Source organism: Peromyscus leucopus, chromosome 3 (assembly GCF_004664715.2).
Source record: "Peromyscus leucopus breed LL Stock chromosome 3, UCI_PerLeu_2.1, whole genome shotgun sequence".
NCBI classification, from domain to species: domain Eukaryota; kingdom Metazoa; phylum Chordata; class Mammalia; order Rodentia; family Cricetidae; genus Peromyscus; species Peromyscus leucopus.
In genome coordinates, this window is record NC_051065.1 from 106,649,962 (window position 1) to 106,674,866 (window position 24,905).

Genomic DNA, 24,905 nt, shown 5'->3' on the forward strand with positions numbered 1-24,905 from the left:
TGTCCCATTTGTTCCCTGAGAGGTGGTCACCACCAGAAACTGAGCCTGAGGGCAGGTTTTAGCTCAGGGATTATACACCTTGGCAGACAGAAACCATGCCAGGAGGATGGTGGGTGAGCATCCTGCTCAGAGGGTGAGGATAGCAGAGGTGATTTTTAGGTGTAGGCAATAAACCTTCATTTCAATTCACAGGTCTGGTGAGTAATAAGCGAGATAATGAACATCTAAGCTAGTCACTTGCAGTCTCTGCAGCTTCTTACCCTTCAAGACCTAGGGGCCACCTCCCCCAGGAAGCTACCCCTGATTGCTCCAGCTCTAGGGATGCCTGGGGCCTCTTTGGGCCACTTCACAACTGAAAACATTGGACTGGGAGAGTTGAGGGAAGAGGTGGGGGGGCTATGTGTCAGTTCTTCCTGCCCTAACTTAGCGGGTAGCCCAGAGCAGGGGCTAGTGAGTAACAGCTGAATTCGTGAAAGAGCAGTTCTCTCACCTGCTCCCTCTGCCTTTCATTCTGCCAGTGAGGAAACTGAAATCCAGAGAGGGGACGTGACCTGCTGAGCATGGATCCGGGGTGGGGTCTGGAGCCAGGGCCTACTCACGATCTAGGCTATTTTCCAGCCGTCCCCAGGGGCTGGACAGACAGGAAGTTTGAGGACAATTGCATGATCAGATGGAGTTTTGTCACTGGGAAAGGGCAGGAGCACAGACAGCCACGAACAGCCACGAGGGAGCCGATCCTGGGCCATGGTCACTCAAGAAACTTGGTAACATAACTTCTACATGGTATCAGGACAGAAACAGAGCCCAGGACCAGCTGGACACAGCAGCAGGTGGAGCCTGGGAGGCAGGGTCTGCCATGAGCCATCAGTGGAAACTCGAGTTAGCCCTTCTGGTCCTCCCCATCTTCAGCATAGGGAAATAGGGCATCCCAAGCAACAGAGGCCCTATCCCAATTCTTCTCTGGCCTGGTTGGAGGCAGAGAGGCTCAGAGAGGTGCTATGACTTGCCCGAGGTCACACAGCAATGACACTGCAGATCCAGTTGCTGGCAAGGCCCTGGCTGAGACCCTGGTCCTGTCATGTTGCTGAGCTAATTCCTGAGTTCCCCAGAGCCTCTTCCCCACCTGCACCTTCACCCACAAAACAAGGAGAAAGGGGAATCCAGGGACCTTGTGGAAACCAAGCCAGTAGGAGGTGGTGAGGCATGGGCACCCTCCTCAAGGTGAATTTGGGAGCTCTGACTCGGTAGGCTGCCGCTCCCCTCCCCTCCCCTTGGACACTCCTAGGGATGGAGTTGTGGCTGTGCCAATGGTAGCAGCGGGGCCTCTCCCTGAGAGCACTCACTGCCTGCTCACTGAAGCCAGTGCTCTATGCTGCAAACTCACGCACCCCAGCCACTGCTAGAAAGTGGCTCTATTACTCTGCTATCGGGGAAAGAGACAAAGGTGTAGAGAGGTCTGGATATATGCACACATTGTTCGAATAGTACATCTAAGAACTGAGCCTGAGAATTTTGCTCTAAAGCAGCCACCATGTAACATAGCTTTTGAGTCACCATGGAAGTCTTTCTCAGTGTCTGCCCTAGCCAGGCTTGTTGACAGCAGCGCTCAATCTGTAGCCCACTCAGATAAAAGAGGAAAGTTGCTCTTCTGGATGGCCAGGAACTAGTTTCTGGAGTGTGTGTGTGTGCGTGCGTGTGTGTGCGCGCGCGCGCCTGCAAGTCCCCTTCTCTGAGGGCTGCTGTGTCCTCCTCGAGATTTCACCTCCTCTCTGGTCTCCTTACCTCCTGTTTCTCCCATCCTTTGCTCTGTTTCTCTCTGTCTCTCTCTGCCTCTCTGTCTCTGTCACACACACACACACACACACACACTCACACCTGCACAGGCCAGCTGGCTATAGAGGCTCCTCTGTGACCTCCTCCTCACTGGTCCCTTCAGATACTGACTCTCTCAGTGGACCATCCTAGTGATTTCACGTTTTATTTTAAAACCACCTCACTTACAGCATCAGCCTGGGTCCATGAGGAGAGACTGGGCTCTCTCCTGTTGGCAGGAGCTATCTAGACAGAAAGATAGATTAAAGCACATCTATGGAAGATGATCTTTCAATCCTGAAGGTGGGATGCCCTGAAGGGGCATGTAAAGATTGAGACAAAAAAAAAAAAAAAAATTCCAGGAGGGCAGCTCAAGTCTGGACTCTCAGCACTAAGGAGATTGTGGCAGGACACCCTTGCAAGTTCAAGGCCAGCCTTCACAACATAGTGAATTCCATGTCACCCTGGGAGGGGGAAGGCAAGGAAGGGTGGAGAGGAAAGGGGAGGGAAAGGGAGAAAAGACAAGGGGAGGAGAGGACAGCCATCTGTATTTCTACCACATGACCAGAATGAACAAAAACCACAGTGACAGTGGTGACATTTCAGAGCTGATTTAGAAAATGGAACACAAAGCATGGTGTGGAGAGAGTGGGGAAGCCCATGCTGGCTTGCAGGTAGCTGCCTGATTGACTCTGGAGTCCTGCGCAGACCCTGCCAAGCAGCTTTCAGATTCTAGTAACGAAGTTAACAGTGCACAAAGTGGAAAGGGAGTTGGCTGTCCCAACTGAGCATGTTCATGTTAAAAAGAAACTTTACCTTGTTGTGGAATAGAATATTTATTTAACTATGTAAAGATGTGTTGCTGTTTTACTTTGCCTAACTAAGGCACCTGATTGGTCTAATAAAGAGCTGAATGGCCAATAGCTAGGCAGAGGAGGGATAGGCAGGGCTGGCAGGTAGACAGAAAATGGGGACCAGCCAGCCAGATATAAAGCAGGAAAGCAGGATGGACAGTATGTAGGTGAAGAAAACGAGTCTTGAGGCAGTACATAGATTAAAAGAAATGGGTTAATTCAAGTAAAAAAAATAAGCTAGCTAGAAACAAGCCTAAGCTAAGGCTGTGCATTCATAATTGATAATAAGTCTCTGTGTCATGGTTTGGGGCTGGAAGTACAGGAAAGCCTGCCACATTTGGTACCTAATGTGGGGTATATATTTCTATGTAGGGCCTGAGAAATCTGGGGGGAAAAATGACACGGCTTCCTAGTAGCCTGATGCTCACAGTGTACAGCGGTGTGGCTCTGCCGTACAGAGAGCACTTGAGCAGCCAGCACATTAAGTAGAAACAAGAAGCTAAATAAAAATGTCTGCCACAGTGAGGGCACCAACTTCCTGGAGCTGGGGTGGTTAAAGGCAGCTCCAGTTAAGCTCAGCTCTCTGTCAGGCCCAGGGGTCATAAAGCTTGGCTCTCACAGACCCAAGTTGGGCACAGCCAGCCGCCAGCACAAAGTCAAGTGGCAAGTTTACGGTTTGGCTCATGTGGTCAGAAAAGGCTACAGATATGCAGTAAAGACAGGTCTAGACAAAAACTCTAAAAAGGTTATAGTGTGCTTAAAAATGTGCTTAGGTGCTTAAGATAGGCATAGATAGTCATATAAAAATAGCTTAAAAATAATAAAGTCTTTAATATAAAAGAAAAAAGCCACAGAAAGATGGGAAATACATTTGGAGTCTGGATCCTGTATGGTGCTGTGTTGACTTTGAATTTTTTGAATGCTGACAAGCGAATGACAGCTGCTGAGAGACACTGGATTGTAAAAGGGACTGACAAATTAAACCAGCCTAGATACTTTAGGGATATCTTAACTTTAAAATGGAAGTACAGAAAATGTACTGTGTTGGAGGAGAGGTTATGCTTTTGTTTCTACAGGACACGAAAGGCTGTGAATTCCTTCAGAATACAGATCAGTTTTGATCGGGGGAGACCTCCTGATCTTGGCTACATAAAGAAACAAACCAAGAAAAACTACAACACAGATGATGTATATACTGATCCCTCTATATGGAAACAGTTCTGAGACTGACAACAAATGTTATAGCTAGTTTTCTTAGTACTTGACCATTATCTCAATTTTCTCAGGGTTTCCTAAAGATGCCTCCAGACAACAAGAAGCAGTCTAGAGAACACAACACCCACATTCCCAAGAGGTGGGGCAGGTGGTTTTTGGTCATTTTGGTGGGTTATGGGTATTTGTCATTGTTTAGAGGGGAATATAGGTATATAGGATAAAAAGACAACTATTAACCTCAAATATTTTACATTGGTATGGATTCTGGTATACTGATACAAATTTAAAGTTATTTTTGGTATACTATATGTATGTTTCTACTCTTGTTTAGGGTATTGTGCTTATACAGCTCATTTTAAAATGTAATGTATAATTAAAAAATACAGATTAGTAGTTAGTCATCTATAATAATCAAACTTTGAGTTATGTTAGGTATGTTTTCAAGGTTAAACAGATATATTTTTCGATAGATAGGTGATCTTTAAATACTTCAGAGACCTACAGAATATGATGTTTAAGATGTTTAATAACCTAAGGCTTTTCATAACAGTGAGACACATCTGCTCCTGGCAGCAACAATCTACTTCATAAAAGGATGATGAGCATCGAAGAGTCTCCATATGGAGCTTGCTTTCACTGTGGCAAAGCTAGCCATTTGGGCAATAAACTGACTTTGCCTTGACTGCTGATAGTATATATATGACTGGACATGCAGGACACAAAAGAAAGTAATTGCTGAACTTTGCCAAGACAAGGCGGGACAGTCCTTCAAAATTTCTGCTTCATAGAAAAGTCTGCCAGATGGTCTAGGCCTGTAAGCTGAAGATGGATGCCTCAATGTTGCAGAGGCACCTTGGGTGACTGTCCAGGCAGCCAGATGTTCCTGTCATTTCTATAGTTTTGGAAGTGGCTTGCACTGCACTTCCTGTTTACTCAGGTAATATTATATCCTTCTGGGGTCTTTGATGGAGTCAATGACTAGATAGTTATAGTTACAGTTTTCCTTAGTTATGGTAGAATGTAAATTAGGTACAAAACTTTGGACTCACTAAGATAGGATAAATAATGGTGTATTTTATCTGGATTTGCCAAATACAAATGAACTGGATATTGTAAATGTAATTCTTACTTGATAATTGTTCTTATTGTATATTGTTTTACTGTTTTAAAGCTAAAACTTTTCTTTTTGTTTAAACAAAAAGGGGGAAATGTTGTGGAACAGAATATTTGCTTAACTATGTGAAGATGTGTTACATTTGTTTGTGTTGCAGAATAATTGTTTAACTATGTACAGATGTGTTGCTTTTGTTTATGCTGCATTTGTTTAACTATGTAAAGATGTGCTGCTATTTCACCTTGCCTTCCTAAGGCATATGATTGGTCTAAAAAAAAGCTGAATGGCCAATACCTAGGCAGAGGAGGGATAGGCAGGGCTGGAGGGCAGAGAGAAAATTAGTGCCACCCAGCTGGGGGCCAGCCAGCCACGAAGGAAGCAGGAAAGCAGGATGGACAGTATGTAGATGAGGTAAACGAGCCTTGGGGCAACACACAGATTAATAGAAATGGGTTAATTTAAGTTTTTTTTTTTTTAAAGCTAGCTAGAAACAAGCCTAAACTAAGGCCAGGCATTCATAATTAATAATGTCTCCGTGTCATGATTTGGAGGCTGGCAGTCCAAGAAAGCCTGCTACATTACCTCCCTCCTCTCAGTGGAAAAACTAGTGTCCTTGCTGCAAGTAGAAGGTTACCATGAAAACTAGAAGACACTACTGAGTTTCAGCTGATACACTTCCTGCCAGCGTGCTGCTGACTTGACCTTCACGTGCCACTGAATTCTCTGACCACGGCCAATTCCATGTGCTGCTGATGACCCTGACCACAGCTATCTCCTCGAAGGCTACAACCTTCTGCTGACCAGAGAGCAGTGACCAGCCTGAGGTGGGGGAAGGGTCATCCCAACCAGGCTCAGGAGCTTGAAGTAGCCCTGACAGGTGGAAGAGACGGCTTAGTGGGGGACTCCCCACTTTCTGTACAACTCAAAAGCTTCCTAGCTGGATACAGAGAACAGCACCAAGGTTCTCAGAAGGGCAGGACATGTGGTAAGTGTGGGACCAGACTCCAGGTTCTGGCCCTGGACTAGTTAACTCATCCATTATTCCTGGAGCTGATATCAGGAAGCAGTGGACAAAAAACTCAGGTGCTAAGCAACCAAATTAGGTATCTTGCCAGGGTGGAGAAGACAACCAAGAAAACAAAGCAGGGTCATATGGAGGGGGAGTAGACAGTGGCACTGCCTTAGACAAAGTGACAAGGAAGGCCCTGGAACTGAGGCCTGAGAGAGAGGAGGTGTGAGGTATGGGGCTCCAGCAGCATCTAGAATAAGAGCAGGTCCCACTGGCCCTCTGAACTCTATCCTTTGCTGTGAGCTTTGTCAAGTGCAGATTTGGGAAAGTTGCAAGAAGACTCAGGGCTAAGCTTAGCCCCAGGGCAGTCCCTCTTGGGTTCTCTCCCTGGGCAGTGTTTTAGCCATATGCTTTAGCATGGGCCTTTGTTACACACACACATGTAAACATGTACATACATACACTCAACCTTTGAGTGTCAGCCACTCCAAGGCCCTACTACTATAGGGTGTCTTTCCTAAAGTAAGGACATGCTGGGACATAATCACAGCAGGACATTTGTATTGACTCAAGGAGACCGGCTCCTCTTCAGACCTCAGGAGAGCTCTCAGCTGACCTAGCGACACCCCACCCCCAATTCCTGACTCATCTGCCATACACACAAACTTTAAAGGCAGTGTGCATTTCCACAGTGGCCTGCTAAGGACAACAGTCAGCTGACCCTTGCACAAGGAACCCTACTTGTGGCTTGTCTACCTGTCCTGTAGGACACAGACGGGGCAGCTTAGGGCCAGCAAGAACACGAGTTGGGGCCACTGAAGTCTGATACATAAGGAAACTGTGCACCCCCTCACACCCCTGTAGACCAAGCATCCAGACACCACATATCTCTTTGTATTAGGCACTACTTTGTATCATACATTCCTCTATTCTGTGCACACCTAGGTATCACGTACCCTTATGTACCACATACTTCTATGTACTACATACCTCTACACACCACTCACCAAGGTGCCTCTCATGCTCTGAGGCAGGGAATTGAGTTAGTGAAGCTCTGTACAGCCTACACTCTGGATCTGCTCACATGTCACTATCACCCTTGGAAGCCAGTCCTGCAGGCACCCAAGGGCCTCAGGCCTGGACACTGGCGGCCTCTTGACCGCTCCCATTACACAATGATAGGGTGGTGAGACAAACCACAGCTTGTGCCTGCTTCAAGTCACGGTGTTGTTTACTTGGTGGCTGGGTGTTTTGGCATCCCCCTAAATTCCATGTTTGGGCCAATGCTCTACCGCCTCCCCGATGCCTCCACACACAAGAGCACGTGGACTCTGCACTGATTGGGTCTGTACACGTGCCCTGTGCTCCACAGCCTCGGGATAAGCTGGAGATGGGGCCTCATACCCACGTCACAGAGCAAGACTGAAGCCCAGGACTGGTTTGGAAGGACTATACTATGGTTTGAATGTGTTTCCCAAGTTTATGTCCCAACCCCAGAGCAATAGTGTTGGAAAAAGTGATGTGATCCTTCAGGCCCAGCCCCTTAATGGAGGAACACTGTTATCCTAGGGGTGGGGTGAGTATCTTGAGATTATGAACCCTATTCTCAGTCTTCCTTTCCTTCCTGCTGTCTGCCATGAGGTAGGTACTGGATGTGGCCCCTCAAACTCTGGCTTCCCTGTTTCCAGGAGTGTAAGAGGCAGGGCTCTGCTCTTCGTAATGATTCTGCTCCAGCACAGCCTGGAGGTTGGTAGGAAAAACCCCTTTCCTCTGAGTTCTGCAGAAGTTTAAACCAAGTGCCAGAAGGGCTGGCTTCTTCTGGGACCCCTCTCCCTGCTTTGTAGCCAGCACAGCATTATTATATTTATATGCACATGTGTATGTCTGTACCGCTGTGTATCCATCTATCTATCCATCCATCCACTCACCCACTCACAGGATTACAAAGTTGACAAGAGCGGGCCTCAGAGCCCATGGTTCAGTCAGCACCTAAAGGCAGGAAAATGATGCCATCCCAGCTGATGCACAGGCAGGCAAGAGTCCCCTTTACTGAGATGGACTAGGGTCCACCCTAATTACCTCATCTTATCTTAATTCCCTTAAAGACCCGATTTCCAAACCATGTTACATTCTGAGGGAGTTGGGGTTATGACTCCAACACGAGAAGTTAGGAGGATGCCAAGTCAATACACTGCAGGCCCCAACAGGAAAAGGGTTCTTCTCTGCATCAGCAGGGCATCTGGGCTGGCATGATCTTCCTGCTGCTCAATTTGGCAGTGGTCAAAGGCAGCAAGTGTCTCTTGTAACTCAGTGAGGTCTTGGCCCGCAACAATGTCCCTATGCATCAGGTCTCCCTGAATTCAATACCACCTTTCCACCTCACTACCACAGTGAAATTGCCAACACAGAGGACAGTGCCAGAGTCTGGCCTGGCTCATAGTGCCTCACCCCAGAGGCTAGTTCCATGTGTCACTGGGTAAGCTGGTAAGACTAGAAAGGCCAGGAGACCCTTGTGTCCCCAGAGGACACGGGTTCCCCTCTCCACCCTTGCCCACCTTGTATTCCTTCATTAGGCTGGAGCTGTGCCAGAACAGCTTTTCCCAGCCCCTGGCAGTTCAGCCAAGCTGACCCTCTACTGAATCTCCCACCTGCCCACCCCCACACCTCCAAAATACACTGGCCAGAAGTCTGGCCAAAGTGCCTGAAATGGGAGGGCAGCTGGCGAGAGCCCGGAACACTCTTCACTGCCCTGCAGCAGACTCCTTTTGCAGGGCTCCTCTTCAGCCCCGTGAGCAGACTCTGGATTCCCACATAGAGCAGGGATGCTGCATGAATCTCACGTCACTCATGGAAGCCAAGGGGCATCTGGAGGCCCCTTCCTACTTCTGTTCCAGTGCACCAAGTGCTGGGGCACTGCCTGAGCACCAATAATCACGCTGTCCTGAGGCAGAACCACCCAAGGGAAGGGATATGGCTGTGCAGGCCTTGTCCAGAGCCGAGTTTCCCTGCCTCGGCTCTCAGCTCACTTTTCCTTTCCTGATGACTCCCCAACTCCCAAGTGGCTCCATGACCCTCTGTTCCCTTCCTTGCCTCTGGCCTTTTTGTTTGTTTGTTTTCAAGTCAGATTTTTTTGTTTGTTTGTTTGTTTGGCTTTTTTAAGACAGGGTTTCTCTGTGTAGTTTTGGTGCCTGTCCTGGATCTCACTCTGTAGACCAGGCTGGCCTCGAACTCACAGAGATCTGCCTGGCTCTGCCTCCCGAGTGCTGGGACTAAAGGTGTGTGCCATCACCACCCGGCTCTTTTATTTATTTGAGCTGGAAAGATGGCTCAGAGATTAAGAGCACTAGCTGTTCTTCCAGAGGTCCTGAGTTCAATTCCTGGTAACCACATGGTGGCTCACAACCCATCTATAATGAGGTTTAGTGCTCTCTTCTGACAAGTAGGCAGAACACCGTATACAAAATAAATAAATCTTAAAAAAAATTATTTATTTATTATGTATACAGTGTGCTGCTTGCATGTATGCCTGCCAGCCAGAGGAAGGCACCAGATCTAATTACAGAGAGTTGTGAGCCACCATGTGGTGGCTGGGAATTGAACTCAGGACCTCTTGAAGAGCAGTCAGTGCTCTTAACTGCCGAGCCATCTCTTCAGTCCCTACACTGCCTTTTCTTATGAGCCTGGTAAGCCCTCTCCCATCTCCCATCTTTACAGTATAATTCAGCATCTTCCCTCTCGTGGAGGAAGTCACCTTGTTCTGAATGTAGAACCTCACTGATAAGAGCACCTGCATTTGTTGAGGACCAACTGGGTCTTGGGTACCCTTTCCCTTCCTCCCCATTAGCAACCTTCCTAAAGGACCAACTGGGTCTCGGGTACCCTTTCCCATCTTCCCTATCAGCAACTTTCCTAAGACCATTTCAGCTCAGGGCCCTCAGCATCATGGTAAGAAAGTCACTTGCTGCGATCACCATGGCTGACTCTGTTTCTGAAAATGCCCACCACCTGCATTCTACCACATGGGCTCCACCAGAACCCTGATCCGGGCCAGGAGGTGCAGAGTCTCAGTGCCCTCCCACAGTGGGCAGGACCTTGTGACAGTGCAGTGAGGTCTGGCCACACAATGACAAGAAGATCCTACTGGTCTCTTCCTCTCAGTCACCCCTTTGTAGCAGTCTCTAAGAGTGAGGAAGCCTGGATCACAGGGAGAGGCCCAAATAGGCAAAACAGGGGTGGGGATGAGGTCAGGGGTGCTTCTAGGAATCCAACTCCAGGCCTTAAATGCCCCAAGGGACAGTAAATAAAGCTATCCCTGTTCAAAAGAAAAGAACTGTTGGTTTAAACCATTAGGCTCTGCATTCATTTGTTATGTAGTCACAGCAACAACAATATTATATGAGCCAGGAAGCTTTAATTGGCATGGATAATGAATAAAGCAGGCTAGCCTAGGTAAACTGATTGCATGCCACCTCTGTGACATCAGGGAAGTAACTTAATCTTTCTGCTCCCAAACTTCTTTCTAGTCTGAAATATGGGGAACCAACCACATTGGTTTTCTTATTTTCTTTCTTTTCTTTCTTTTTCTTTCTTTCTTTCTTTCTTTCTTTCTTTCTTTCTTTCCTTTCTTTTCTCTCTCTCTCCCCCTCCCTTCCTTTCTTTCTTTTTTGTAAGTTTTCCGAAATTTGTGTGTGTGTGTGTGTGTGTGTGTGTGTACACACACACACACACACACACGCACACATGTGCATGCACACATGTGTGCACATTTGTCTGTCTCTGTGTATGAGTGTGTCTACTAGTATGAATGAGAATGACTCCTATGGGCTCATATATTTGAATGCTTGCTCCTAGTTGATGGAACTGTTTTGGGAAGGATTAGGAGGTGTGATCTTGTTGCAACTGAGGGTGGGTTTTAAGGTTTCAAAAGCCCACCAGGCCTAGTCTGACTCTCTCTGTCTCCAATTTGCAGATAAGATGTAAGCTACTGCTGCAGTGCCATGCCTACCTGCCTGCCTTGCTCCTGGCCATGATGGTCATGGACTCACCCTCTGAAACTGAAAGCAAGTCCCAGTTAAATGCTTTCTTTTATAAGTTGCCTTGGTCATGATGTTTCTTCACAGTGATAGTAACTAAGACTCTGTGTGTGTGTGTGTGTGTGTGTGTGTGTGTGTATAGTTGCCTGTGGAGTCCATGGGAGAGTGTCAGATCCCTTGGAGCTGAAGTTAACAGCTATTGTGAGCCTCCCAACTCTTACTGCTGACCCTTCTCTCTAGGCCCCTTATTTTCTTCATTATGGTCCCCATCCTCCTACCTGTCATGTAGTTTTAGGAATGGAACCTTGGCCTTGGGCCTGCTATGCAAGCTCTCTGTCACCAAGTCACAAGTCCGACACAGCAGTATTCACTAGACAGACTGTCATTCATTGAGATAGCACAAACACTTAATATCTACATCTCAGTGACAGGGAGAGAGTTCATACCCTTAAAGGGTTGTATGGATTCCCATGAGTCTGCAGGGCCCCCACTCAGACTGCCCCACTCCTGATGGACAGAACTTCCCCTGTAGGAATCAAGACCTGAGATCTGGTGAGCTGGAAGTGCCTATGTTGCCTCAAAGCCCTGCCATTCTCCTTTTCCAGCCATGCCCCAGGAACCCTCTAAGCCTCTACATGATGCCGTGGTTTGGGGAGAAGTCTTTCATGTTAGTTTCTAAAGCGCAGGCTTCAGGAAGTAAGAGGACAACTGGTATGTTGTCTACCAGAGTGCTCAGAGGAGAGGCTACAAGGCCAGCCATGACAGGGCAGGGGCCCCCTTGAGGTTCCTCGCCTGGGGAACTGGAATCCCACAGCTGAAGCAGTGGCTCCTAACTCACCAAGGTTAGGTGAGGGGCACTACACCACTGCTGGATGCTGAGAGCCCCGGAGGCAATTACACACTGTTGACACACCTCTTCATCTCACTCTTCCTCCTGGTTTTTACAATAAAAACATCACAAGGCTTTTAATACCCAGCTTAGCAAGAACATGGAGCTAACTCTCACCCATATGCTGTCACAACTGCTTTAGAAAGTGACCTTGCTAAGCTCAGCAAAGTTGAAGGCGCTCACTCACACACAGCTCACTCCACAGGAATTCCACAGCTCAAGAGCTAGGAATCACAAGCAAGAATGCATCATTGCTCTGACTATAACTCTGAATATGGGGCTATCTGTAACAGAATCCAATACACCAACAAAGATGAATGGAAGGGAACCATGTACAGCATGATGTATCTCACCAGTGAAGTGTTGAATGAATAGGTTGGGCTAGAACTCAGTGGTAGAACACCCACCTAGTGCACATGAGGAATTTTCTTCCCAGTACAGAGTAAATAAACCTTAAAATATCAAATGCACAAAGCAAGTTGCATTTTTTTTAAAGACAAGGTTTCCCTACACAGCCTTGGCTGGCTTGAACTTGCAGATACCCCCTTGCCTCTGGCTCTACCTCCCAAGTGCTGGGACTTGAATTTGAGTCTAGGCCTGGCAGCGAGTCACAACTTAAAGAGCAACTTGCATGCCCACATTCAGTGGTACTGTTTATAACATCCAAGGCAGGAGCAGCTGCAGTGTCCCCCCAGGAGATAAAAGTAAAATGGGATGGAAACTTCCAGTAGATTCAGCATTAGAAAGGAAGGTAGCTGTGGCATGTGTTAGACCACAGACAGACCTTGAAGATGGTATACTGAGTGAGATGAGCAGTGTCTCAAGGACAAATACTTGGGCGGTGGGGTCCCTAGAAATAGAAAGTAGCAATGTGGGGCCATGGGAGGGGATGAGGATCAGTGTTTAATGGGGACACAATTTTGATTTGGGAAACTGGGAAAGTTCTAGAGATGGGTGATGAGGATGGCTGCACAAGTGTGAATGTGCTCCGTGGGGCACAGTGAACTGGTTGCCATGGTGGCTCTTACTGGGCTCAGTGGTGTACCTAGCTCTTGGAGGCTGAGGCAGAAAGATGCTTTGAGCCCAGTTCAGGGCCAGCTTTGGCAGCATAATGAAATAAGGAAACTGTTTTCGAGACAGGGTCTTGCCATGTAGCCCTGGCTGTCTCAGAACTCACAATGTAGACCAGGCTGATCTGGAATGCACAGAGATCTTCCTGAGTACTGGGATTAAAGTGTGCACTACCACTAGGTCCAATGTATTTTTGTTTGTTTGTTTTAATAGCAGGTTTTATTATGTTACATATTTTACCATAAAACATTTAAAGTAAATAGCAGAACATAGTGTTCTATATTTCAAGTTTAAAATGTGGAGACCCATCTTTTGTATTGGCCAAGTTACCAAACCATGCCTGGAAATGCATGGTCCCGACCTAAGGGGCCTGGCTCTAGGATGCAGGCAGGATGAGACTTGGGAGCATGCATGGGGCCATCCTGTGGAGCCAAGGAACAGAAAGCTCTTCCATTGTTTTCTCTGTATCTGTTTTACTTCATTAACAGTGCCCCCAGATCTGACCAGCCAGAGGACTTGGGAGAAGGTCTTCACTCCTATCACAGATAAAGGGTCTATAGCTCTCCACCCCAGCAGCAGAAAACAGAGGCATTCCTGAACAGTTCAATATGATTTCTGGTTGAAAGAAGTCACAAGCTCCAACCAGGCCCAGCCACTGGCGGGGCTCCAGAATCAGTCTACATTAATTTAAGATCACTAATGAAGAATAATTAACAGCTTCAAGGGAGCCTGGCACACCCTGTGTTTAGAAGTGGTTAATTATGCATTGTCTGCACAACACCCTTTTCATACTCTTTAAGTTTTGGGTCGCAGTTTTAAACAAGGAAATATGGCATCAGGCGACATGCCAAGTGGCTGTGCTCAAAGCCTCCATGAGGAGGGCCCCTGGGGCTGTGCAGCCACTTGCTAAGCTCCACTAGTACAGAGCCTCCGGCACTTTCCTGCACTTTTCCCTAGTCCCCAAAGAGCTTTTAGAGGTGGGTTTAGCGGACCTGGCCACTGTAGAGAGTGCCTAGAAGTGCACTGGAGAATGGGAAAGACTTTCTTAAGCTCTTGGCCAGGCAGGAGCTGACTGAATCCAAAGTTCCTGCCCATTTTGATGATACACCATCATGGCTGTGGTCAGCAGTGGGTGGAAAGAGGGCTAACCCCTTGCTTGGGCATGGTGCTATCCACCACAGTGGATAGCCACCAGCACTCAGTGAGCTCAGGTGGCTTCTCTGGCTCAATAGAGTGCTTACCTTATGACTGTACTCCTGACCAGCCTTGTAACAAAGGTCAAAGTATATCTCCCTGTGCCTCAGTTTTTTTTTTTTTTAACCTAGAAAGTGGGGCGTTTGCCCATCCCCCCACTGCATGGGGTCAGTGCTGAGAGTCAGTGATTACAATGGAGTCTCCTAGGCAGCAGGTGTCAGGGCCTCAGCATTTACACCACTGCCCTGCCTTTCTTTGAAACCTCATTCCCTGAATTTCCCCAATGCTTCCACCTAGCCTTTGATTATTCTAAATATATAGGCATTGCTCAGTGCTGGTCCAGTCCCTGACCTGGCAATCAAATCCAACGCCTGCCCCCAGGTACAGTTCAGATGTCGTCACCAGCAGTAAGCCTTCCCAGCTCCTCCTGGAGGGCTCCCTCATGCTGCGGAGTCTTGCTGCTGTCCATCCCCACCTCAGCTTTAAGGCTTGATAGTGGGTTTCCCCTGGCAAGCTGGGAGCCCTGGAGGAAAGGGCACATGCACTGAATGAGAGCCTCCTACACAGATGGGTGGGAGGGGCTGGTGCTGGCTTGGTCTTTTACTCTTGGACCTGTGGCCCTGAGTGTAAACCTGGGCTTGCCACACCCCAATCCTTATGGGGCTCTCCAGTGACTATAGCACACCATCCAGACCTGGTGCCCTGCGGCTTTTCTCATGTCCTGAAGACCCCTGCTCTTTCCAAGCCCCTAGGCTTGTCTCATGTTTTGCTTTTCTTTCATGTTTTGGACTCCCAGCACCTTCAGACATGGCCTATACCAGGACAGGTCACTTCTGGCAAACCCACTCAGACTCAGACCCAGACCCTCTGCTCTGCCAGGACTCTGACCACAGGCCTCCTTCATCTGACAGGCTCTGCTTCCCTTCCTCTCTACCTCTCAGGGTTCTGGCATCTGCATGGTCTGAAGCTATAGATAACAGAGTCTGTCCAAGAACAGAGAGACCTGAGTTCTAATCCCCGGGCACACGGGCACGGATCTGTGCTTGGGTCTCTTGTCTCACCCTCAAGAAGGGCTTTCTGCCGTTTTTTCTGGCTGAGATGAACAACAGAGTATTATAATGTTCCACTCACACACAGTGAGGACTGGGCACAGGTGTTCCTGGACACACAGGGCATTCAGTCCTGGAGGGCTACACACAACCTGAGACAAAAGTCTTTCCAGCTGCATGTACTGTGTGTGCGGAGGCCCTGGCATGAGCACCCAGTGCTAACATAGCTGGAGTAATCAGATGCAGGACGGGCCTCACTGCTTGGCACCCACCCAAGTATGGGGACTTCCTTTCTATGGTGGCTGTGGGACCCTAGGCACCTCCTCCAAAAGAGCCCTCTGGGAGTGAAAGCGAAGCTCCCACACTTTCCCAGAACTGCATGCATACTAATGCCCATGGACTTCACAGAGTGTGAAATCAGGAAAAAGTAATTCCCCAGAGTAGATGGAATAGCTTGTTCCTCAGTCTATAATTACAGCCATTCAGACGACCCTGTCATGGCCACATAGTACTCTCTTGCCGAGCATGAGTGACTCAAGCAAGGTGTGCATGGAGACCACACCACACACACACACACACACACACACACACACACACACACTGCATTTACACTATATATACTCTCCACAGATACACACAACTCACAATCCCTCCTACATATACACATAGCCATTCTCACACATTTATCCACTTATAAACACACACACACACACACACACACACACACACACACACACACTCTGCAGTCCTTGTCACTGTAGGAAGAACACTCAGATCCCATTCACTACAGTTGTTGTCAGGTTCAAATCCCTGCTGATGGGGAAACTGGGGCTCTAAGAGGAAAACTGCCCCAGGTGGCACCTAGAGGGAAGATACTTCAACTTCAGTCCTCTGACTTCCGGGTCAAGTGTCCCCAGTCTGCCATCTCAGATCTGCGCTGAGTGATAAAGTCCAAATGCATAGCAGCCTTGTCATAGCAGCCTTTGCTACTGGAAGGAGTGTGGCTACCAGCTAAGGGAGCAGCTCACCATTCCCTGGGTTGACCCAGCAGCAAGAATTATGCATCAGTGCTGCACCCTAGCACAGTCAAGGAACCATGCCTTTGCAGAACCCCTTCTGGTGGCAGGCTTGAAGGAGAGGAGGGGGAGTTAAGTCCAGTTGGAGAGCAACCCACACTACATCCACGGGCATTCTTGGCCAGTAGCAGAGACCCCGAGCTGAGATAAGACAGTCTTGTAGCTGGGTAGACTCAGGGCGAACTTTCTTTCTAGGTCCCATTGCCCTCACAGCCCAGGTCCTCTGCGGAGGAGGATCTGCTTACCTTTTATAGGCCCCATGCAGCGGCTGCAGGCACAGGAACTGCCAGTAATCCAGGCAGAAGGCCTTGAACTTGAGCATTTTCACTTTCCAGTCTCTAGCGGACTGTAGTGGTATCTCCAGAGAGACACAAGCAAGGGGCCGCTGGGAGGTGGAGGCCTGGCTGCTGGTCCCTGCCGCGGCCCCCACTCACATGGCCCAACCCTGCCTGGTGCAGCTCACACAGTGCGCGCCTCCAATACAAAGAGCAGCAAGCACAAAAGCCTGCAGCTCATCCGCGTGCACGCTCTCACCGGGCAGGCTCACGCTGCTGCTGTCTCTGGTGCCTGGTGCTTCTGGGGGCTTCCTTGGGGGTCCCCAAAGCAAACCAGGGCATCCCTGGCTATGCTGGACAGCGGGGGCCCCCAGCCCATCTTCCTGAGGAGCCTGTGAGTGATGGCTTCTGCAGCGGCTTTGCCAGCCCTTTTTTCCAACTAGGCCAGTGTTCTGATGGCAAGCCAGTGTCCACCCACCTGCCTTGACTGAGTGGCAGGGACAGGGCAGGCCCAGGGGGAGCAGCAAGGGTGGGGTCCAGGTGACTGACAGACACTGGCCTCCGCTGCCAGATAAATTACGTGTGCCGGAATCCCAGCCTGGCCTGCAAGACTGAAAACTCACCACGTAGCCACATGGTGGGGGTAACTGGGCTCTGAAAGGCAGTAGGAAAGACTGACAAGGCCGCCAGCACCGTTGCCCAGGCGACAGGAACACATTGATAAAATCTAAAATGGAACTGCAAGGACAGCCGCTCATTGGCTGCTGGAAGAGACTCCTGTGGCTAATGAGGGAGGGTGGGAGGGCAGTGGCTGGGCTGAGGGGCCATGGCCAAACAGGGGCATTGTTTCCCTGGCTGAGTTGGGGACTCTGTGGGCCATGAGGCCTGGGAGCTACAGGCTAGAAGCAGAATCCAGCCTTCGTCCTGTCTCTTTTCCTGCCCTTTGGCTGGTTGGCTGACTTCTATACCAACCCCAGTGGCCTGTTCTTCACATACCAGCTAGGGACCTCAGTGAATCACTTTGGTTCCAGACACCAACATGATCCCCCTGTTACACTCAGAATGAAGATGGGATTCCTCACCAAGCAACTGTTGGGGACTCTGCTAGCTGTCAGACCCCTTTGATACCCGGATACATTGCCTAGCTGCCCCCCCTTTCTTCTTGATACATCCTTCTAGTCCTGTGTACGGTTCCCTCTGCTAGAAGTGCCTCCTCATCCCAGATCATATCCCCATTACCTCTCAGATGCCTACTTTCCCAAGATGTCCCAATAAAGCAGCACGGCTTCTCTTGTCACCACGTGTGATTCCTCCTGGATGCCTGCCTCTTCATGTCTGACCCACAGCCTCCTTCATCAGCTTGGAGTGCCCCCGGGGAGGAACCACATCTTTCCATCAGTGTCTGCACCAGCAGCTGCTCCACCATCAGCAGGGGGCAAGTGTGAGGACCTTAGATGGCGACTGGGACAACCTCAGAACCCAAGGGACTTTCCAAAGTGCCACACTCACTTGGCAACCTCAGGCTTTAAATCTACCAACTACTAACTACAGGGGCCCAGGGAACATCTGCTCTCAAGATGTATACACAGAGCCCTGAGCCCAGCAACCAGGAGAGACCCGATGTCCCAAAAGCCTGAGCTCTGTGCACCCTGTGTTAGAAGGTCCAGCTCCTAGGGGCAGAGTGGAGATGTATCCTGTACAATGCCAAAAAAAAGCACCTGTCTTGGCAGGGCATTTTCACCTGCAGCCACCAGCAAGCTCTGCATCTAGAAGAGAGATTCTCAACCAGAGACGACTTGTCACCAATCTACCACAAAGGATAGGACCTTGGGTAATGCCTGAAGAGGAGCTTGGTTGTCACCAGTGGTGCTGGTGTTGAGGGACCTTAAGATGACACCAATTATGCTGCTCAGTACAGGACAAGGCAGTCCCTGGCTCCTTTGTTAGAAGTGCTGGGCTGAGAAGGTGGGTCTAGAGAGTGGGTCCCCGGGGCTGTTGGGCTGGAGGGCTGCAGGAGCCAGAGTAAGCTCCACTGCATGCACAGGCCTGTGGCTGGGGAAGGGGAGGGTTACACCAGCATTCTCAGAGCTGATGAGCTGAGCAGGACAGACCTCCTGCTTCAGAAGCGGAAGACAGCTGGGGGCAGGCAGGGAAAGCAAGGTGGCCATCTGCCTGAGAGATGATGAGCCTGTTTGCCAAGGTGGCTTAGGCTGCCCCCCATCCCCCACACAGAGTGCCACCCCCTCCCTCCATGGGACAAGGACATTGGCTTCCCTCTCACGTGTGTGGCAGAGGAAGCTGACTATGCCTGTGAAAGGCGGCAATTATTAGCCGGGACCTTTGTTTCTGATTTCCCAGGCTGCAGTGCCTTCAGGACCTTGGTGGGGCGGGGCAGGGACAAGCATATGGCACCCCTCCACTAGAGCCTGAAACACGCTTTCTCAGGGACTTGCAGACCTCTGCCACTTAAGGAGGCCACAGAGGCCAAGTGGCAGGAGGGATGCAGTGGAGTCCCGGGGCTGAGTCATGGATCTGGTCCAGTGTTCCTGATCTCTCTGGGTCCATCTTTCTCATGCACAGAATGGGCACACTGAGTTGGCCCTGGCACATTCAAGGAGGCTGTGAGGATTCCACAGCTGGTCACATGTCACAGCCAGGTGGCAGAGACTCCAGCAGATGTCATTGAGCAACTGCTTCAATGCTGTGCTGCAAACATGTTCAACATGCTCCACCTGAGGGCCTTTGCACTAGCTGCTCCCAGTGGAGATGCTGATCCTGCCCACCCCCTCCACCCAATCCCCTGAACAAGGCTGGTTAACTGAGCCTCCTCAGAACCACTTCTCCGACCCTCCCTGTGGCCACTCTGTGCCGTTTACCACCCCCCCAGATTACACTAAGAAGCAGCCTTTGTGCCTTCGATGCCAGGCCCTGCCACCACAGAGGCTCTTTGAGGGTGAAAGGCCTGCTGCTGTGGTGTCCTAAGGGCTTGACACCCATAGGTTCTCAGGGACCAGGGCTAGATGGAGGGAGAGGAGGCTGCCTGACCTTCCTCTGACCCCCCAGTGCTGCAGTTTTGGCTTCGAGGTCACATAGGGCCGCCCTGGCTATGGCCCTGCCTGGTCTGGAGAGAGCCCAGACTGGCTTTGATGTGAACTGTACAGCCATACTCAAGTCAGGAGGGGGCTCGGTCGGACTCGCCCAGCCCCCATAGATCCTGAGTCAAGAGCTCTCTCCACCCGCTTCTCTCCTCATCCCAGAGCGGTCTGGCCCTTCCTCTAGGAGGCCTCCATGTCTGTTGGGAATGGCAAAGGAGATCATGCAGGTGGAGACGCCGCTCTTAGCAACTCCACTAGGTCTTAGAAAAGAACAGAGGTCAGCTGCCCACGAGAGTTTCCTGAACCTTTTCCCCGGGGGTCAAGCACACCCTGCCACGGATACCCATAGACATGTGGGTACCCTGAGCCAGCTTGGGGTGGGAACTGTGAGTGTATCCAAGTGTGAGCACGGGCTATGTATGTCCTGAAGTGGGTTATGGTCCTGGCATGCCCTAATACTAGGGTGTGGAAGCCCCTGGGCAAGTGTGAAGAGACTGGATCTGCCTGGGAGGAGACAGGACTGAAAATGTTCTGGATCTCATGTATGCAGGAGTCTGACAAGTGCATGAGGAGCTGGTGTGTAAGGCGTGTCACACATATGGGTGGGACTGGGACAGCATGTACACCAGGACCCCAAGGCTCAGATCTCAGCTGTGCCTCCCTGGCTGTGTATTGAGCAAGAAATGTCTGTCACGGGGCCACAATTGTCCTACTTCACTGGGCCCTACCATTAAATAAACCCATTTAGTAGCAGGTGTCACTGGAGTGTACATGTACAGGATTGTGTACACAACATGTGTGTGTCACACAGTTCTTGGTCCTCACATCTTGGGGCAATGCCCGGTTCTGGAAATATGAACAGAGACTGCCCCCTTGCTATGTGCACACACAGGGCAAGGAATTGCTCACTGCAACTTTCATGTTTCTATACAGCAGCGCTATACCCTGACATGCAGGTCCAGCCCTGCTTAGTGTGCCCAGTGATGGGTTCACACCACAAGAGCCTCCTCTCTTCCAGAAGCCCAGTTCCTTGTGGATATATCCCACCTCACCCTCAGTCCTGCACAGACTGGGCCTTTTGCTCACAATGCAGCTCCAACTACAAATTCAAATCACACAATACAGTACAGATGCACCCACACCCTAGTCACAGCACATCTACACACACACACACACACATACACACACACACACACACACACACACACACACACACACGCATGCACGCAGTTCTCGGAGCCATGATATAGAGAGCAAAGCTCTTCAGGGCCCTGGAAAGGGCAGGAGCCCAATATCTAATCTTTTTTGGGTTTTGGCTTTTATTTGTTTGTTTTTGAGGCAGAGTCTCAAGTAGCCCAGGCTGGTCTTGGGCTTGCTGTGTAGCCAAGGATGACCTGCAACTTCTTATCCTTTTGCCTCCATCTGCAAAGTGCAGGATCACAGATGTGCACCACCATACTTGATTTATGGAGATGGAACCTAAGGCCTTCTGCATGTTAAGCAATCACTCTACCAACTGAGCTGCATGCCCAGCTGAGCATCTAATCTGTATCGGTTAAAAAAAAGGAGTGCATTCTTTTTGGAGACCCTGGATAAGATTATTGGGATCTGAAGCATACAGAGGCAATGCCATGCCCCCCAGCGCACTGCCAATCAATGGAAATCCCCGGTTCTCACTGACTCCAGCTTTGGTTGCCATGGGAACTGCCTGCTGTAGACTGCTCCTCAGGGGACCCCCAGCCTTGGATCCTGCAGCAATCAGCCTCAGCACAGCCTGACCTCTAGGGGACCCCAATTCTGCTCTCAGGGAGGCTTTGGGCTAAGCCCTTGCTTGGGGGATCTGCTTAAATTGTATGTATTTTCAGGGGGTACATCAGCAGGACCTCTGGTCTCTAGGGAAGCTGGGGGTGCCTCCTAGTGAGTCAATTCTTCCTCACTCCCAGGGCCTTCTTTCCACCCCAGGTGCACTCAGAAAACGTGGGCCTTGGTGGCCCTGAGACAGGAGACGCAGATGCAGGACAGTACCTGTATCGGTCAGTGGAGAGGCTGCTTCCGGTCTCCAGGGAGCTCCTGGGGTGGTAAAAATGAGACAGGGTTACTAACAGTCCCACAGCAAGCCCCTTGGCACCGTGCCCGCTCAGGTCACATGGGTGGCCTCAGACAAGAAACCATGTGCTTTAACGTCCCCGTGCTTTTCCCCAGAGGTTGCACTGCCAACCTCATGTCAGCCTGGTGATGGCACAAAGGGTCTTGGACAATGTCAATCCACCTGCTCCCTTCTCAGATGGGGAAACCAAGGCTAGAGAGAGGAAGCACGGCAGGCAGGGTCAAACAGCTCTCAGGACTGGGATCATTTGTTCCCCCAAAGGGGGAATGCGAAAGCTGAGAATCATGATAGGGACCTTGTGCATGAGCAAGCTCCCTATTGCAGAGCTGCGTTCAGACTTGCATATGGTTGACAGGACACCGCCACCTTCCTTCCTTAAAGAGTCCTGATCAGGCTTTGCAGCCCCCATGTTGGGAGAGGAAGCCCATGCCCCCAGTCCACCACCCAAGCATTCAGCTCTGGGCCCCAGAAGCCTCGTTCCCAGCGCCTTTCTTTGATCAAACTGCAGCTGTGCTAATGGGGTGTGGCCAGGGACTGGCCAGACGAGGATCGTATCTTGGCCCCATCATGTACCAGCTGTGAAGTAAGTCTGCTGTAAGTTCTTCCCCATCCTGTGCCTCAGTTTCCCAGTGTATAACAAGGACATAGTAATGAGGCAAGCTTCCCCTGCCCAGGACCACACTCCACATTCTATCCTGCGTCCTACAGCATCAGAGTGAAGGGGTCCAGTTGGCACCTTCTACATGTGGGAGCATCTGTTGGGAAAGAGACATGTCCTGTGTGGTGGTTTGAATAAAAATGGCTCCAACTGAAGGGGCTCTGGCCAAGCCTGAGCATGGCGAGCATGACTCTGGCAGGCCTTGCCCTTCTCTCCCATTCCCTCTGCCTTGCTAAAAAACATTAGATTATATTCCTAAAACCAGCCACCAAGATCTGTTTCCTTATTAGGTCACTCCCTCCTCCTGAGGCTGACTACCAAAGTCCAGCAATTGAGAGCCCCCTTTGGTTCACCTAATTAGCATGCCTAATTAAAATTAAACACCTTATCCTAACACAGGGTTTCCCCTTTACTTTTATAAACCACCATTTGCTTATGTGCCATCTCTGTATCTCTGCTCCCCTTTATCAGGAGGCAGTCCTTTGTCTGTCTGGGACAAACACCACTGCCCCCGTTCCCTTGTCTCCTTCCCCTTCTCCTGGGTCCCCTATCTCCTTTACCACCACATCCTAGCCCATTCTAACAAAGACCTTCTGCTAACCACCCCTTCTTCTCCTTTTAAAATTATACCTGCAAGGTCATCTGCTGCTGTTTTTTGCCTGAGTCAGAAAGCAGCCACTTTAACTTTTCTTCCCCACTTAATAAAGGATCTCTCTGTGGAAACAGGTGTTTGGGCGTGGTTGGTATCTAATCCAGGGTCCAGGAGGAAGCCCCCACTGTTTGGTGGTCTCCTTTACCCATAGGCATATATGTTTGTGAGTGATACTATTTGAGAAGGATTAGGAGGTGTGGCCGACATTATTGGAGAAAGTGTGCCACTGGGGGTGGGCTTTGAGGGCTCGAAAGCCCATGCCCGGCCCAGTCCCTGTCTTGTCTTTCTCTGTCTCTCTGACACACACACACACACTCTTTCTGCCTATGGATCAGGATGTAGCTCTTAGCTAGTTCGCCAGCACCATGCCTGCCTGCCAACATGATCCCTGACATGATGATAATGGACTAAGCTCCTGCAACTGTAAGCAAATGTGAGATTCAAAGTTATGTTTTAAGTTTTGATGACTGTGCCTAAGAGATCCAGGAAACAAAAATAGCTTTAACCTGTAAGCCCCTGGCCCAAGGACAGATATTTCCTGAAATACTATAGGCCATTGTTTATGTAAGATAACAAGCCACATGTTTTCACTCCCATAAGCAAGTTTGTTTAACCCAGCTGCACTGGATGTGCTTGATTACATGTGGACAGGAGGTTCACAGGCAGGAAATATGTCAGGATACATGCTTGCCTCTGACTGGATGTAGGCAGGAGGTACACAGCTAGGAAATACATCAGGATATATGCTTGTCCCTGATTGTACCTTGTGGGAAATGCATAGCCTTATGGGTTTGCCTTTAAAAGCCTCTGCAAAATGTGACTTGTCACCATTTTCTGGGAACCCTGGAATGGACCTGACCAGAGTCCATTATCCTGGCCAGTATTTAATTGAAGCTTGCTTTGAATTTGGCTAAAAAATTGTAGTAGTGGTCTTATTCTTGCACAATGGGATTAACCAAAGCCCTCAGTTAAATGCCTTCCTTTTTAAGAATTCCCCTGGTCAGGGTGTCATCATAGCAACAGAACCAGTGACTAAGACAGAAGTTGGTCCCAGGAGTGGGGTATTGCTGTGACAGTCCTGACCATGCTGCTTGTTGGTAGAATGCGGACTTTGAGACTTTGGATTAGGAAAGCAGCTGAATGCTTTAAGTGGGGTTTAGTGGGCCATACTGTTGGAGCATGAAAGGTAGTGGTGCAGAGAGTAATGTGAATCATGATGGCCCAGCTCACGAAGTTTCAGAGGGGAAGAATATTAGTAAGTGGCCTAAAGACCATTCCTGTGATATTTGGCAAAGAATGTAGCTGCTTTTTGCCCTTGTCCTAAAAATCCGCCTGAAGTGAAATTGAAGAGTTTTGGATTAATTGGCAGAGGAGATTTCAAGACAGTCTACTATTGACTGTCTTGCATGGTTACTGGTAGTCACTCTTATGCATATCTATAATGAAAAGGAGCAAGCTGAGCAAGGAAAAATATAACATGTACCAGTCTGAAGAGAAAAGGGGCACCAGGAAATGTAATGTTGGAGCTAAGATCAGTGCTCAAGAAAATAAAAAGTTTAAAGAAAAGCCTGATGCTAAATGGAATAAGGGGAGTGGTGACCTCAGGGCAAGACCCCACTCAGCTAAGCTTCCAACTTGTGAAAAGGAATTAAAGAAAAGACTAGGCAGTGAAGGAAACCATCAGCAACAGAAAGCTGATGCAAATGTAGTTGAAGGAGGGGGCCAAGATCAAGCCCCATCAAGCAGCAGAACTTGGAGGTTTAAACCACATGGTTCTAGCTTTGGAGTCAAGATTAAAAGAA

General features: G+C 49.5%; 1 protein-coding gene across 6 annotated transcripts in view; it reads right to left on the reverse strand.

Moving 5' to 3' along the window:
* Iqsec1 (IQ motif and Sec7 domain ArfGEF 1) overlaps positions 1-24,905 on the reverse strand; it is a 341,513-nt gene that overhangs the window by 109,644 nt on the left and 206,964 nt on the right. For 5 of the 6 annotated variants that reach the window (XM_037203913.1, XM_028854687.2, XM_028854639.2 and 2 more), the window contains one exon: positions 21,712-21,756. The exons of the other annotated variant lie outside the window; for it this stretch is intronic. In XM_037203913.1, coding sequence (XP_037059808.1) covers positions 21,712-21,756 — 45 coding nt within the window. The remainder of the gene's footprint in view (positions 1-21,711; positions 21,757-24,905) is intronic. 6 annotated transcript variants of the gene reach the window in all.